The sequence below is a fragment of the Mirounga angustirostris genome, unplaced genomic scaffold (genome assembly GCF_029215605.1).
Source record: "Mirounga angustirostris isolate CCGP_5_RB_7025 unplaced genomic scaffold, mMirAng1.0.hap1 SCAF_6, whole genome shotgun sequence".
Classification (NCBI taxonomy): domain Eukaryota; kingdom Metazoa; phylum Chordata; class Mammalia; order Carnivora; family Phocidae; genus Mirounga; species Mirounga angustirostris.
The window spans coordinates 80,841,575-80,857,232 of record NW_026991714.1 but is presented as its reverse complement, the minus strand read 5'-3'; the positions used below and the strand labels follow the sequence as shown (position 1 = coordinate 80,857,232).

The 15,658-nt window shown below is 43.2% G+C and overlaps 1 protein-coding gene across 5 annotated transcripts in view; it reads left to right on the top strand.

Moving 5' to 3' along the window:
- The first annotated feature begins 405 nt into the window (after positions 1-405).
- The window catches only part of MTR (5-methyltetrahydrofolate-homocysteine methyltransferase), a 106,366-nt gene continuing 91,113 nt past the window's right edge, over positions 406-15,658 (top strand). For 2 of the 5 annotated variants that reach the window (XR_010412420.1, XM_045877770.3), the window contains exons 1-6: positions 408-986; positions 4,440-4,654; positions 8,810-8,899; positions 11,066-11,135; positions 12,900-12,992; positions 14,604-14,710. Coding sequence is in view for 4 of the 5 variants with exons in the window: in XM_045877770.3 (XP_045733726.1) it covers positions 953-986; positions 4,440-4,654; positions 8,810-8,899; positions 11,066-11,135; positions 12,900-12,992; positions 14,604-14,710 (609 nt within the window). In the remaining variant the exon portion in view is untranslated. Of the gene's footprint in view, positions 987-4,439; positions 4,655-8,809; positions 8,900-11,065; positions 11,136-12,899; positions 12,993-13,690; positions 14,397-14,603; positions 14,711-15,658 lie in introns of those variants that run through there. The other 3 variants (XM_064594591.1, XM_045877771.3, XM_064594592.1) reach the window with 3 other exon arrangements.

Below are 15,658 nucleotides of genomic sequence, written 5' to 3'. Positions count from 1 at the left end.
ACAATTAACACGCACATATGCACTTAAGAGTTTTCATAGAGCGTTCGCGCGATCTCATTTTCTCCCTCCTACAATCTTATAAAATAGCAGTTACTGCCACCCTATCATTTCCTGCTTGTAGTGGTGAGACTCAGGTTAATTATCTTGCCCCGCACCAGTCTGTAGCAAAACGTGACTAGAACTTGGTCTTGACTCCAAATTCCCCGCTCTGGACACCACAACAGGTTGAAACCAGCGCCCACTTCGCACCACGACTTAAACTTGGAGAGGCCACGAAGGCCGCACTGCCGGATATCGGGCTTGGAGATGCGCCCAGCCTCCGCAGCACTTAACAGTTTTGGGCTCCGGCAACACTGACTGCGTGGGACCTTGGACTACATCTCCCAGAGAGCCCTGGGGCAAACCCTCAGGTGATTGGTTAAAATGGATCCGTCAATACCCGCGACGTGCTCGTACAGACCAATCATAGGCCGGAAGGGGCAGGACCTCCCACGCAGAGGCTAGATTGAGCGGAGAAACTAACGTTGTAAGGTGTCCCAAAGCCCTAGGGGCTGAGATCCTCGGTCCCGCGCCCCGGGCGCCACGTCGTCCTCCTCTTCGGGTCCAGTCTGCGCCTTTCCCGCGACCCGACTTCGGGTCGCGCGTGTGTGGCCGCCAGCCCCGCGCCGAGGACAAGCCGGGTGACCGGGAAGGAAGCACGTGTTCGAGCGTTGTAGCGGCCGAGGGCGCGCCTGTCATCCCCACGCCGCGCCCAGGTCCCGCGGGAGGTCCCCCGCGCGGCGTGCGGTGCGCGGAAGGCCCCGGGCGCCGCGGGCTCCGGGGCCCTCGGTGCCCCCAGCGACCTGGGCCTCTGAGGCCGGTGCTGCCCGGCGTCGCTCTTGGCCCAGTCCTCCTGTGCAGAGTGCGACTTCCCGGCTTCGCCCCTGGCCTGCGGAGGAGGAGACTCGGCGGCATGTCACCCGCGCTGCCAGAGCTGACGCCTTCCGGTAACGCTGCCACCCGCTCTCCGCGGTTGGGTTGTTTATTGACTCCTGTTGTGGGCTCCTAATCCCTGGGGTAATTTTCCTCGCCACCTGGAGAGGCGCGCCAGGTTTCCTCGCGGGCGGGAGGGCGGCACCTTTGAACTGGCGGAGGAGCCGGGAGGTTCCACGTTGTTCTGCTGGATTCCTTCCCCACCTGCACCCCTTCCTCCCCAGACAGACAGACAGACAGACCATCAGCAGCCACGAGGCACTGCTCTCTCCCCGCGCGCCCGAAACACCTCTTCATGTCAAAGTAACTTTGCAGTTCGGTGCAACGTATTCCAGCGGGGCGCAATGAAAGTTTTGCCCGAGTTAACGTTCTCAATTCAATACATATTTATTGAGCACCTGCTGTGCTCATACAAAAAAAGTTCACGTGTTGAGGGACGGATAAGGAAACCCAGAGAACTATTTAAAACTTACAGGAAACGATTCTTTTCCGGGGTTAGAGCAGTCGTTCTGCAAACTCCAGTGGCATAGAATCACTGTGTAAAATGAGCAGTGAGTCGTGATGCGGAGTAGCAATCTCAAGTGATTCTGATGTGGATGGCTCTGAGATTAATGAGAAAAAACGAGTTTGGCTTAAGAACTGACAATAATTTCAGCTTTATAATGAGATCTGGGCCTCTAAGGTCATCCCTGGTTAAAATCTGTGGTCAAACATACCCATAAAAACATGTGAGGTATGAGGTAGGAAAAGTAGAAAGAAGAGAACCAGTCCTAAGTAGACAGAGTATAGCTGGCTGTGGGGGAATGAGGGTGTTCAGCTTGGCGGGGGGTGAATATTGAATTCATAACTCAGAAGGAAATTTATCAGAGGTGAGCCAGTGACCCTGTTGATTCTAGGGTTCTGATGTGGGACTGGTAAAATTGTTCTTGAAACCAGTGGAAAGGTGACTGTGAAACATTTTATCACTGTTGCTATAAAAGAAGAGGTAGAGAGGCAGATCATATAGTTCTTTGAATAATATCTCTGCTTCATGACTTCTTGCCTTTCCATTTAATTAAAAAAGGAAATACATGATTTCCCTTTCATCTAAATTTATCAGCAGCAGAATGCCTTGGCTAAATGGGGGAAATGCAGAGCTATATATTTTTGTTTTCACTGTGAGAGATGTTGGGGAGAATCTGCTCTGTTAAGAACCTGATTAGTCAGGAGTAAAGTGTACAGAATGTTCGGTATGCGATGAACCGAATATAGATAAATATGAGGGTGTTTAGGTTATCATTGTTCTTCATGGAAGATCTCAGTGACTGCTCACCTTACCAAGGGAAAGGAGAATTGCTAAGGTGGCTTACCCTTATGAGAAGGTTCTGGAGGGGCAGCAGTGATTAGAAGCCAGTGAATGATAACCCCCTACTGGAAAAGCTTGGGGAATACATGAGGATAAGAACAGTGAACACTTAAACCAACAAATCCGGCAGGAAGACCTCTTAGTTTCTCTAGAAGGGAAATCTTACCCCTAAAGGATAAATAAGCATGTGGATGATGTAGAAGCAGGGGATTTTTAAGGGCCTCAGTTGGAGGGGAGTTTTGTATCCAATGCATGCAATTCCCATTTTATTATGTATCCCATTTAATCTCATTTTCTTTCTTTTTTTTTTTAAGATTTTATTTATTTGACAGAGAGAGAGAGAGCGAGAGCAGGAACACAAGCAGGGGGAGTGGGAGAGGGAGAAGCAGGCTTCCCGCGGAGCAGGGAGCCCGATGTGGGACTCGATCCCAGGACCCTGGGATCATGACCTGAGCTGAAGGCAGACGCTTAACGACTGAGCCACCCAGGCGCCCTTAATCTCATTTTCTGTTCACAGTTCTCTTGCTCCCACAGGTGGCCTGTTTCCCATATTGCTATGTATTCATACGTTTCCTTGTACTCTATCTAGTCTGTGTATTTTTAATTTATGTAAATAGTATCTTGGTAAGTTGACGATTTCTGACCCTTTCGCTCAGCATTCCATCGTTATCGTATAGCAGTGCAAGTGTTCCCCACCAGTATCCACCACATTTTACTTGGCCATTTCCCAACATTGTCTCCAACGTGCCACTCCTACAAACATCCTCTTCGGTGTTACTGACGGATCAATCTGAGATTTTGTTTGGGAAATACACCTGGGATTGAGATTGCTGGGTTTTCTGCATACTTAATTTTTACCAAGTTCTGCTAGGCTGCTCTCCAGAATGGCTCTGTCCAGCAAGCATCCTGGTGGGTTCAGGTTTTCTTTGGCATTATCCAGTTTTCTAATTATTGTCCATCTACTGGGTGCAAATGCGTATCATCTTGTTTTAATTCACATCTTCACTCATGAGTTTGAGCATCTCTTCATATAGTTGCTGGGTATTATTTTCTTCTTCCTTGACTATTCGTATCTTTGTAGGGGTTCCTTGTGCATTATAGCTGTTAGTCCCTTTGAGTTTTAGACATTGCAAAATCTTCCCCCAATCCATAATCTGTTTATTATTTTTGTTTATGGTAACTTTCATTTCATAGGAATCCTTAGTTTTTATGGAATCAAATTCATCTTTTTTTTTTTAATATTATAGTTGGGCTTTTTGAGACTTAATTCTTTCTCTATTCTAAGTAATGAAGATATACTATATTTTATTTTTCCTTTTTCATGGGAATATAGTTTTATGGTATGTTATGATATTTAGTGGGTCAAATAACCTCTTTCTACTTTTTCAAAGTTAACTTAGCCTTTTCTGGACTTTTAGTCTTCCACATAAATTATAGAATATGTTTGTCAAATTTCTAATAAAAAATCAGATGTTTTGTTTAGAGTTTAAAAAAAAAAGCTTTGATTTCTTGCATATATGATGACTCCTTTCACAAGATCTCAGAACTTGTATATGTAGGGGCGAGGTTGTTTTATGGTAAATACTAAACTGTCTTAAAGACCAAAAATAGTTTATATTTCTGGATTGAGAAGTGAATACCATAGGGACCCCATGGGAAAGTGCTTAGATTTTTTATGAAAATGGGAGGAGGAATAGAGGCATGCTTTTCACCCTCAGACCTGCAGTGGGTACAGACAGACCTGCAGTGGGTACAGACGTGCGAATCTTCCCTAAGTGCAGAGAGAAGGAAAGTAGCGTAAGCCAAGCTGTAAGAGGATTATGAGGTGGAGGGTGGGGTGAATTTTGGAGCTCCCAATAGAAGACTTCTTTGAATGGGATTAGGTAGAATCTCCTACAGAGGGAGAAGGATTTGGAGCTAAAAGAGAGCAGGTCTGGGACAGTAGATGTGGGCTGTGTTGAGGGTAGCCAAGAAAAGCTGACCAAGGAGGAGGCTCCATGTTAGGAATTTTCAGGGACTCCAATCACCATAGTTTCTGTGGCTTTCCAGTAGTTCTTAGAAACCTTTTCCACACATCTTTTCCCCCTGGTTTTGAAAGTCAGATTTTTCACTTTCTTTGAAGCAGGTGTGAAGAAAAGCCTGCAGGATGAGATTGAAGCCATTCTGCGGGAGAGGATCATGGTGCTGGATGGAGGGATGGGGACCATGATCCAGCGACATAAGCTAAGTGAAGAAGACTTCCGAGGTCACGAATTTCAAGATCACGCCAGGCCGCTGAAAGGCAACAATGACATTTTAAGTATAACGCAACCCAATGTCATTTACCAAATCCATAAGGTATAGTATCCGCCGTGTCTCCTGTTCTCAGTCCATTATCCTATAAGCCGCTCCGCATATTGAAGGCTCTAGAAGGTACAGAAGAAAGGGGTGATTTGTTCACAAAGAAGGCGTTGGGCACAAGATAAAGGTCTTGCACTGTGATGAGCATTCAGGATAAGGAGATGAGAAAGGTAGTTTGTCTGCCTTCGAGACAGTTAAACTCCAGTGAAAGACCATAAAAATCTTGGGCAAATTGGGCTTTTCACATACACTACTTTACCTAAGTCACCACAACAGTCCCGATAAAAACCAAAAGGTGGTGGTTATTCTCATTTTGAAGATTTGGAAGTTGAGGCTCCCAGAGCCTAATGTTAGGGAGACTTCCTCACTTGAAATCCTACGTTCTTTCATTCCATTTTTCTGTCTCCAATAAAAACGGTTAGCCGGCATAAAGAAATGAGGAACTGGGGGCGGTAGGTTTTTAAAATTTAGAAATAAACACAGAACGAAATTGTTTGATAGGTTATCATCATAATTTCATAGAATTAAAACCAGAAGAGATATTGAGGTGATTGAATCTGTTTTCCTGGTCTGGATTCAGTTAGGACAAAGTGTATTTACCAGTGAAGTGAGAAAGTTTTATTTTCTGGAGAAGGGCATTGCTGTAGGTGTGTTCAGGCTCTTCTTAAGGAAAAAAAAAAAGTCATTTAAACAAATCACTTTGTGATTAAATGATCCATCGGGAATGGAAGGGATCATTCTCTTGCGTGGTCAAGACTTTGTTTTAGGTTACATGCAGAATGGCGTTCATTTGAAGAAAAGCTAAGAATGCCTTTCCTTTGCTCATAATGGGAATTCTAGGTCCTAGAAGATTGAAAATTGGTCTTGAAAAGGTGTGGTTCTGCCAGAAGAATGGTAACTGTTTCTGCTAGGCCTTGAGAATATGTAGTTAAATCCTATTATAAAATCCTAGTCGATTGGGAATGTCATCATGGGTATGAATTGCTTGGTATGGTTACAAATACGCTTTTTTTATTAAAAAAAAATTATTTATTAGAGAGAGCACAAACAGGGAGTGGCAGGCAGAGGCAGAGGGAGAGGGAGAAGCAGAAGCAGGCTCCCCGATGAGCAAGGAGCCTGACAGAGGGCTTGATCCGAGGACCCTGGGATCATGACCTGGGCCGTAGGCAGATGCTTAATGACTGAGCCACCCGGGTGCCTCCCATATAGGAGGCACTCAATAGAGGAAAGAATCCTTGCCCTGTGTATTAGGTAGGCATCTAGGTGGAACAATGAGGTTCCCATGATAGGTACATGAAACAAAAATGGCTGTAAATACAATAAAGTATACCTGGGTGACCCATTTCTGGGGGCGCATTTACTAGCTGGAGATATGGAGAGCATGTCGTGTTCATGGATGAAGAAGGTAAACAGACTGTGTTTTTTTCACACGTGGCTATTTCTAGTGGAGCTAGTGACCACAGATCAGATCCCCTGGTGTTTAATTTTAATGGAATGTCCAAGTTATATTTGTAATGTAGGTGCCTGACAGTAAGCTGCTTTGGTGGTAATGTAAATGCCTGACATCAGGCTTTGGGTTGCCAAGATATCCATTTCAGAGACATCTCTCTTGTATTAAACATGACGCTGCTACTCGCTGAACAACTAGATAGCAGGCTGCTCCCACCCATGAGTTCCACTCTTGGAGAGACCTGGATGACCCAGACAACTGACTGTTCTCATTTTTCCCTTTCCACACCCTGATCCCCACTCTTCCGTTTTAAATTCAGTAAAGAGTGAAACTGTGAAACCCTAGGTGCCCCATCCTTGTACCCCCCAAGAAGGCAGAACCCCATGTCTGTGCTCAGCACCCCCACTGCCCATCTGCCCCTCGCCCTTTGAAGCATGGCCCTGGGCATACCTGTACCCTCCAGGACTTGTGAGTAATACACCTTTTTCTCCCAAAAGTTCCCATGGTTGTTGCTGACATACCACAAGGGCTGGTGTCGCCACACCTTGGGCTCTGCCCAGGGAAACGTGTGTGGGAGCTGTCCGCAGGGAGTGTGGGTGAGCACCTCAGGCATTGCTAGCCCATAGCGGCTCTCTCAGGAGACAGAAGTCAGAGCCTCTGTTAGCATATACAAATGCTGTCCTTCACATCCTCCTTGACTCCTGACAGCGTTCTCCATGAGAGAAGTGAGGAGTAGAGAAATTCAGTAGCGTGCCTCAGATCACACGTTTTTTAAACTGGCAGGAATAGGTTTGGAAATTGGCAAGAATAGGTTTGGAATAGGTTTGGGATAGAGGGACGTCCTGCCTGGAGTCCACAAGTGAGGATATTGAGCCAGGAGAACAGGCACAGAGAGAGGATGAAGAGCTAGAAGAAATCCCTACATACTTACCTGTAGAAAACTATACAGTATGGAAATTTTCAAATCTACACAAAATTGGAGAAAACTGTGAACTTAGAAATTTTTTTCCCTAATTTTAAGACAATACGTGTTTATTGCTTAAAAAAAAAGTAGATAATAAAAGAGGGATGCCTGGGTGGCTCAGATGGTTAAACATCTGCCTTCGGCTCAAGTCATGATCTCAGTGTCCTGGGATCAAGCCCCACATCGGGCTCCCTGCTGAGCGGGGAGCCTGCTTCTCCCTCTCCCTCTGCCCTGCTGCTCCCCCTGCTTGTGCTCTCTCTATCTCTCTGACAAATAAATAAATAAAATCTTAACAAAAAAAAAAGAAAATCATAAAAGAGAAAATCAAAACCAGGACATATCAATACCAAGACATAACTACTATCCATTCACATATTTTAACTTACATTTTAATCTAGTATTTATACTGGGATTTTAAAAATTAAATTTTAATTATATTCCTTTGTACTGTTTTATAATTTGCATTTTTATCTGTATACATGAGTATTAAATATTCTGAAACATGGTTTAATAACTTCATAATGTATTCTATGTATATATTATTAATTACTTAACTAATTCACTTATTCCTAAGCATTAATGTTTCCAGTTTTTCTTGTTTTTTTTTAATTTAATTTGCTGTCATAAAACAAAACCCATAGATGAGAATAAATTCACTTTTGACCACTACTCCAAATTTCTATTTTTTCTCCTGAGATAACCATTTACATTAATTGCTGTATGTCTTTCCAGATTTCTTTGTTACGCATTTACATATATATGCGTACATATATATGCGTACATATATATGTACATATGTATATGTGTATACATACTTACCTGTAGAAAACTCATACTGTTGTATACATGTATGCTTTACACTTAATGGTGTCCCATTTTACATATCAATCAATTTTGGTTTCTACTCAATATTTTTGGAGATCTTTCCATGTCAGTATATGTAGCTATACACAATGTTTTTAACTGCCACAAAGCATGTTATAAAATGGATACATTCTAGCTTATTTAGTTTTTTCCAGTGGTGGATGTTTAGGATGTTTGTGACTTATTATAAATATGTGTAAATCTTGGTTTTCATTTCCCAGCTATTTTGTAAACAGGTGTTCATCAGTTGGGGAGGGGTTGGGTTTAGTCACTATTGGAAAATCAAGAGAGTTGAGGGATTCCAGAGTGTTCATCGCATTGAGGTTGTGGAGGTGTCGTCCAAAGAGCGAAATGAGGAAGATGGGTTTCGAACAGGGAGGATAGGAAGGCACCGAGATCCTCAGGGTTCTAGAAGGTGTGCCGATCTGGCTCAGAGGGACCCGCAGAGAGAGAGACTGAAACGATTACGGGCAAGACTGGGCTCTCAGACGTAGAGCCGTTGCCAGTGGGGATCAAACTGTGCTGAGGCTGGAGAGCGCCATCCTGGGTCAGAACCTGTGTCATCACACAGCCATGCCATGGAGCTGGGTTCTAGTACTTTCCATGAGAAACTGGAACTCAGGGTTTAAGGAACTTGATTCCATTCACCCAGCTTAGCATGTGAACTGTGTCTGAATTCAAGCTCTGCGTTTGTTTATTTATACCACATTCCTCTCTCTGAAAGCCTTGTATCATTTTGCATCTCTGGCCTCTAGTGCAGGGCCTGCGCTTAGGGAGCAGTCACAATGTGTTTGGTGGGGATGAACAGATGTGTTTATTGCTGGGCGACAGGGGCTTTGAAACTCCGAGCACTGACATTGCTATCTCGTTGCAGGATTACTTGCTGGCTGGGGCAGATATCATCGAAACAAACACTTTTAGCAGCACTCACATTGCCCAAGCAGACTATGGCCTTGAACACTTGGTAAGAATGCCCTTGTTCTCAAACTAAGATGTTTCTGGGCATTTACTGCCTTGATAGTTGCTGGTGAGAAAACCATCAGCCGCTGCAGCGTCAAGCTGATGCCTATGGTCAGACTGGGAAAGCGCTTTGAATCTCTCTGCTTATGAACACAGCAGACCATTCATTTCTAACTGATTTCTTTTATGGGCAAGTAATCAGGTAAAAATGATACTTATTAAGCAGTGGCTGCTGATAAAGGCGCAATGATCAGCTGTGTGTGCACCCTTTTTATGACCTGGGTGGCAGGTTTTTTTTTTTTTAATTGTGGCAAAACACGTGCAACATAAAATTGACCATCTTAGCCATTTTTAAGTGTATGGTTCAGTGGGATTAAATATATTCATGTTGCTATGCAGCCAGCACCACCATCCATCTCCAGAACTCTTGTCATCTTGTAAAACTGAAGCTCTGTACCCATTACATTCAGTAACCCCTGTCCTCCCCTCACCCCCCTGGGCCCCAGAAACCACCCCTGTACTTTCTTTCTCTATGAATTTGACTCCTCTAGGTACCCCACGTAAATGGACTCGTACAGTTTTTGTCCTTTTATGACTCTTAGCTTAATGTTTTCAAAGTTCACTCATGTTGTAGCAAGTGTCAGAATTTCCTTTTTAAGGCTGCATAATGCTCCCCTGTATGTATGTGTGTGTGTGTGTGTGTGTGTATTACATTTTGTTTATCCATTCGTTTGTTAGGGACACTTGGGTTGATTCCACCTTTTGGTGATTGTGAACAGTGTGGCTGTGAATATGGGTGTACAGAAAATGTTTGCATCCCTGCTTTCATTTCCTTTGAATATATACTCAGAAGTGGTAATTCTGTTGCCTTTTTTGAGAAACCACCATACTGTTTTCCACATTGGCTGCACCATTTTATATTCCCACCAGCAGTATGCAAGGATTCCAAGTTTTGTACGGCTTTATTGACACTTGTTATCTTCTGTTTTTTCATTTTGTTTTTGTTTTTTTTTTTGATAGTAGCCATCCTAGTGGGTGTGGGGTGAAGGATCTGGTTTCTTTTTAATCAATATGATGCTCCTTTTTCAAATTTTGTAAAATGTGGATGATGGGAGTACATAGTAGATGCTGCCGTACCCACGTCTGTGTGGGATTTTTCCAGACGCATGCCTCTGTTTTCATGCAACACTGATTTCTCTCATGATGTTGGGACTTTGTGAGATCTCGCGTCTTTTGGGTTATCAAGGGAAAATGATTAGTTTTGTGTGATTTAGGGCAGGAGTTGGCAAACTTTTTCTGTAAAGGGCCAGATAAGTGAATATTTTAGGCTTTGTGGGCCATATACAGCAACCACTCAACTCTGTTATTATAGTGCAAGAGCAACAGTAAACAATATGCAAACGAATGAGCTTGATTGTATCCCAGTAAAACTTTATTTATAAAACTGGCCTAGGCTAGATTTGCCCTGGGACCTATAGAGTTTGCCAACCCCTATTTTAGGATATTCTGGTTTCTTAATTACCACGGTGCATAGGATCTGAGAAGGGCTCATGAAGACCACAAGTCTAGCACCTTCTAATCTGTTCTGGGAAAGGGTTTCAGGAGGCCTATGGACCTCTTTAAATTGTAGGCATTATTTTGTGTGTATGTGCATACTTTTTATTTCCTAGTGAGGGGGTTCATGGCCCTTTACCAAATTCTAAAGAGGCTAATAATCTGCGAAAAGTTCGGAACCCCTGAGTACAACCACTGTACAGAGAAGGAAGTCAGGGCCTGGAGAAGTGGCTAAGGGAACTGCCCAGGCAGGCCCTGAGAGAGCTGGTCTTCGAACCCCCGTCTCCTGTCTCTGAAGCCTGTGCTTTTTCCATTCCTGTGCTTTCTGTGATTCGCAGAGGATTTAACTGCATCAGCTTACTCTTTGACATACCAGATGTCCAAGAGATTGCCCTTTTTCTAATAGTTAGCTCATGGCTAAGGGGAAGAAGCTCAGAGTGGTTCTCAAGGACTCTTGGCTCTCCTGCTTCCTTCTTGGCTAAGATTTCGCTCAGACCTCCTATTAATTCACTCGACATTTCCTTACTGAATAAAACTGGGTTTTATAAGGTCACGAATCCCTAATTTATTGGGTGGAGGGAGAGAAGTGCTAGCTAATGTTTGTGTTGATGTGTAGGCCTACCAGATGAACAAGTGCTCTGCGGGGGTGGCCAGAAAGGCAGCCGAGGAGGTGTCTCTCCAGACAGGTAAGGCACGGCTGCAAGGATGGCTCCTTTGAGAGTCGCAGCTGTCATGCGCTGTCGTCATTGCGCTTTTCCCTTCCATGACAAGTGGCCCACCAGCAACACTTCAGATGCTGTTTCGTACCTGTGGGTAGGTGACTTCTTTGCAGTTTCATAATCAAGCCCTCCCCGGTCTCTCTGAATTGATTCTGTCACCCTGGGTTTTGGGCTCGGGGTTTCCTCTACTGCGGGTTCCAGCTTCACTTTGTAGCTATAGCTACTTTTTCTTTTCATAGTTAGAGCTTCTTCGCATGTTTACAGCGAAGGTGATTTTTCTCCTTTTGGAAGCACATTCAGGTGACAGTTGCCTGCTCTAGTTTTGTCGGTTAACATTAAGATATTTGATGTTCTCAAATATCTTTGAAGCTACCATCGTCCTTGTGATTGGCTTCTGTAGGTGAAGAGCCATTGCCTTTTGAGCATGTTCTGTGTCCTATCCCTCATGTCCTTGAAGGCTCTGTGCAGCACACACAGGAGTGTGGCATGAGACTCAGCCTTGCTGGAACATGAAAAGCGGCCTCTTGAAATAACTACCCTCCTGGCTGGCTGCCATAACATGACTTGGGCGCCAGCTGGTGGGGAGGCTCTGAGGGAGGGAAAGGAATAGGAGAAATATATGGAGCCCCTTAAGATTTGGAAATGTAAAATTATTGCCAACAGGGGAAAATATAAAGCAAAATTGCTAGGAAGTGAGGCACAGCATACTAATGAAGAAAGACCGAAGCAATTTATGGGAACTCTGCCTCTGGGAGATAGTGTTTAAATCCACGGATGTGCATAGACTGTTACCCCAACAGAGTCGCGGGTCAGAGAATGTGAAACCAGCGAAAGCAGGGAAAGATAAGGACATTTTTCTTATACGCACATTATTGTTCAGCTTGGGGCAAGGTAACCTGTTCAAAGGCTGGGTTATCAACTCGTTGGTAATCTTCACCACTTAAGTTGTAAAGCGTAACCCAGGTTACTGAGTGGTTACCATCACCAAAGGTGATGAGCCGTGTACCCCCGGCTTCAGTTATGACATGTAGATGAACCTAACTTTTGAGGCTCTTTTAGAAGCACCTGGACTCTAGCCCGGAGGAAAGGTTATTAAAGAATTATTAAAAGAGTGCTTACAGTAAGATTTGACCAGCTTCATATTTTAATTTTAGGCTTTATAATTGTTAATCCTGATCTAATAGTCTCCCCGCCAGTGAAGGGCCTGCAGCCCGATACTGGAGAGCATTTCAAGTTGAACACTACTGTGAGGAGCTTTTGTAGAATCTGTGTTAGGTTCAGGACCTTCAAGATTCCTTAAGAGTAAGGGGAGGTAATTTATCCAAACATGGCTGTGGAGATAAAAAAGAGTTACTGAAACGCTTTGAAGCCCGATAGGCGAGAATTCAGAGTCTTTGGGATTGGCTTGGCAATCAGCTGTACACATCCCTGTATTTCATAATTTTCCCGGTGGGGTCCAGGATAGCTCCTATCCTCGGATACACATTTGCAGTCAAATCTGTGCATTGTCTCACTGAGTGTGATAAAGACTTTAAAGAGCCTCTTGTTGGTCCAGGAGAAGTCGTTTTCTTGTCAAATGAATTAAGAAAATAATCTGTGCTCTTGTATTTCCGAGTTGTGGATAAAGGATTATAGACCTATGTTCTAGGGGAAAATCTTATAGCCTATTGAGTCACAACAAAAAGGTCAAGCTCTTTAGAGATTTTTACATTTGTTTTTCTTTTCCCAAAGGAATTAAGAGGTTTGTGGCAGGAGCTCTGGGTCCAACTAATAAGACACTGTCTGTGTCCCCGTCTGTGGAGAGACCAGATTACAGGAACATTAGTGAGTATTGTAAATAATCTTTGACCTCCTGCAAGTACGTCTGTGTTTCAGTGATCTTAAAATCTGTAAAATGGGACCAATAATAGGCTCTTCCTCAGGGTTATTGTGACTTAATGGACATAAAGGGCTTATAATGGTCCCTGGAATGTAGTAAACATCTAAATAAAAAGATGTTGTTATTATTACTACTTTTATTATTTCAAATGTACATGGTATTGTGATCATGCTTCTTTATCACCTGAGGAAAGGAAACTAATCAAGAGAAAGCTTTAAACTGAGAAGTTGAGCAAATATGGACACTAGGCCTTGGTCTATTATGGGATAACCCACTGGGCCCCCATTTTATGTCAGAAATCACTCCAAACTATATAAACATACTAGCATTGTTGACATTATAAACTAACGTATAGAAACATACTTACATTGAGATTTCATGAAAAAAATCTAGATATCTAGATCAATTTCTTTTTTTTTTCTTTTTTTTTTTTTAAAGATTTTATTTATTTATTTGAGAGAGAGAGAGAGCATGAGAAGGGGGAGGGTCAGAGGGAGAAGCAGACTCCCTGCCGAGCAGGGAGCCCGATGCGGGACTCGATCCCGGGACTCCAGGATCATGACCTGAGCCGAAGGCAGTCGCCTAACCAACTGAGCCACCCAGGTGCCCTCTAGATCAATTTCTTAAGCATCAAGACAATGAAATACAAAAAGAATTAAACTTAGCTGAATAGTACTGATACTTTGTATGGTGAAGAATTTTGTGTAGATGACAAGTTCAGGCAAGTATGGTTTGTAGGTTTTTGGTTATAGAACTTTCCATGTGGTGATATCATAGCTCTTCACTAGGGGTTGCTCATACTGGGCTTATGCGTGGTCGATGCCCTCTTTGATCCAGGCATGACCACGAGGGGCTAAGTTTTCCTTTCTCTTGTGCTATATACAGCAAGCATAAAGGTACTACTTGGGTTTTCCTATTGAATATCCAAGTCTTTGTCTTTTTTTCATTGGGAGGTAAATGGGGAGAGGGATGACCTCTCAAATGGAAATGGACAACTCAAGATGTTTCTAACAAAAATTGTACCCAGGAATGATTGAACACTTTGGTTTCAGACTGAAATTGCCCTTCAGGGCAGGTTTTCTTTCAGGCAGGAGTGAAGTCCACAGGACTGAAGCCTTTTACCACAGCCAGTGTGAGAGAATGTGACTAGACCTGCCATCTTTCCAAGTCAGGGTGATGTGTTTCTCTACTTATTCCTCGCACTCATCCCTTAACTGGACTGATTAAAACCATTCCTAGGAAGAATGATGTACCTTGAAGGTGTTGAAAATAAGGTGCAGGGCTCATTAAACCATGTACCTGCTCACTCACTCATTCTTGGCTCATACGTGGGATGTGGAGGTTGTGTGGTAAGTGTTTAGGAGTGACTGTGTTCAGTCTACAGGTTTCATTAACATCAATGCTCCATTTCTTTATTTGGTTTCTCACAAAAGGTGATGTCCTTAAATTAAGCATTAGAAACCAGCAATAGTTAGCTGACAGGTGCCAGGCCTGAACATAGCATGTCCTGATCATTGAGAGGATATTTATGACTGGATGTGATTTATTTTTTGCAGCATTTGATGAGCTCGTTGAAGCATACAAAGAGCAGGCCAAAGGGCTTCTGGATGGTGGGGTTGATATCTTACTCATTGAAACTATTTTTGATACTGCTAATGCCAAGGTGAGTTAAGGGAGATGAAAGGGACAGCTGGGGTGGGGGCTGTGATGAGTCCCCCAGTGGGGCGAGAAGCCATTGTCAAAGTTAAATAAAAGTCTTCTGTTCCATTCTATTTTTGAGCATTTCTAGTTGAGGCCAGTGGGATGAGAAAAACCTCAAAAGATTATCTTTTTAACTTTCAAAAGCATTTTTTTTAAATTATGAAAGTAAATACACATATAGCTATTAATTAGGTGCACATATGCAGATGTAGTAAATATATATACATGGTTCTAAATTTAAAATGTACATAAATGTGTGGAGTGAAAACTAAATATCCTTCCTTCTCCTATTCCCTGGGCATCAACGTCTTTCCTGGGTCAGCTATTACCGGCGTGGGGGTCCTGATAGAGATGCTACGCAGGTAGAGGAAAGTGTGACATTACATTCTTTCGATTATTGAGGGACAGGTTGTCCCCATGACGCGTCAAATTTAGTTTGGAGTGAGGAATGTGGTAGAGATCTAACTAGGTACTCTTTTTCTCTAAGGTTTACCTAGTTTTCTTAACACCATCTATTAAATATCCTACCATTTCCTAGTGATAGGAATCGTGTACCACCCTAAATTCAGAAGTGCATCTGGGTAGAATCTATTCCAGTCATCTGTCTGATGTCACACTCCTATCCTGCTATTTTCCGTACCATTGCGATTAAAATACCTCTTGAATAACTGGTAGGCTTTCATTAACTTCCCTCACCCTCGGTTTTTCCCCCAGAATTTTCCTGGTTATTCTTCCTCATTTACTTTTCCATAAGATCTTTAGGATCACCTTGGCTAGTTCTTAAAACAAAACAACAACAACAACTCATATTGTTGATTTAATACCTTTCTATGCGAAAGAAACCCACCATCCCCATGAAAGGAATACATTATAGACAGGTTGCATTCTGACTTCAGCAAATGATGAAAAT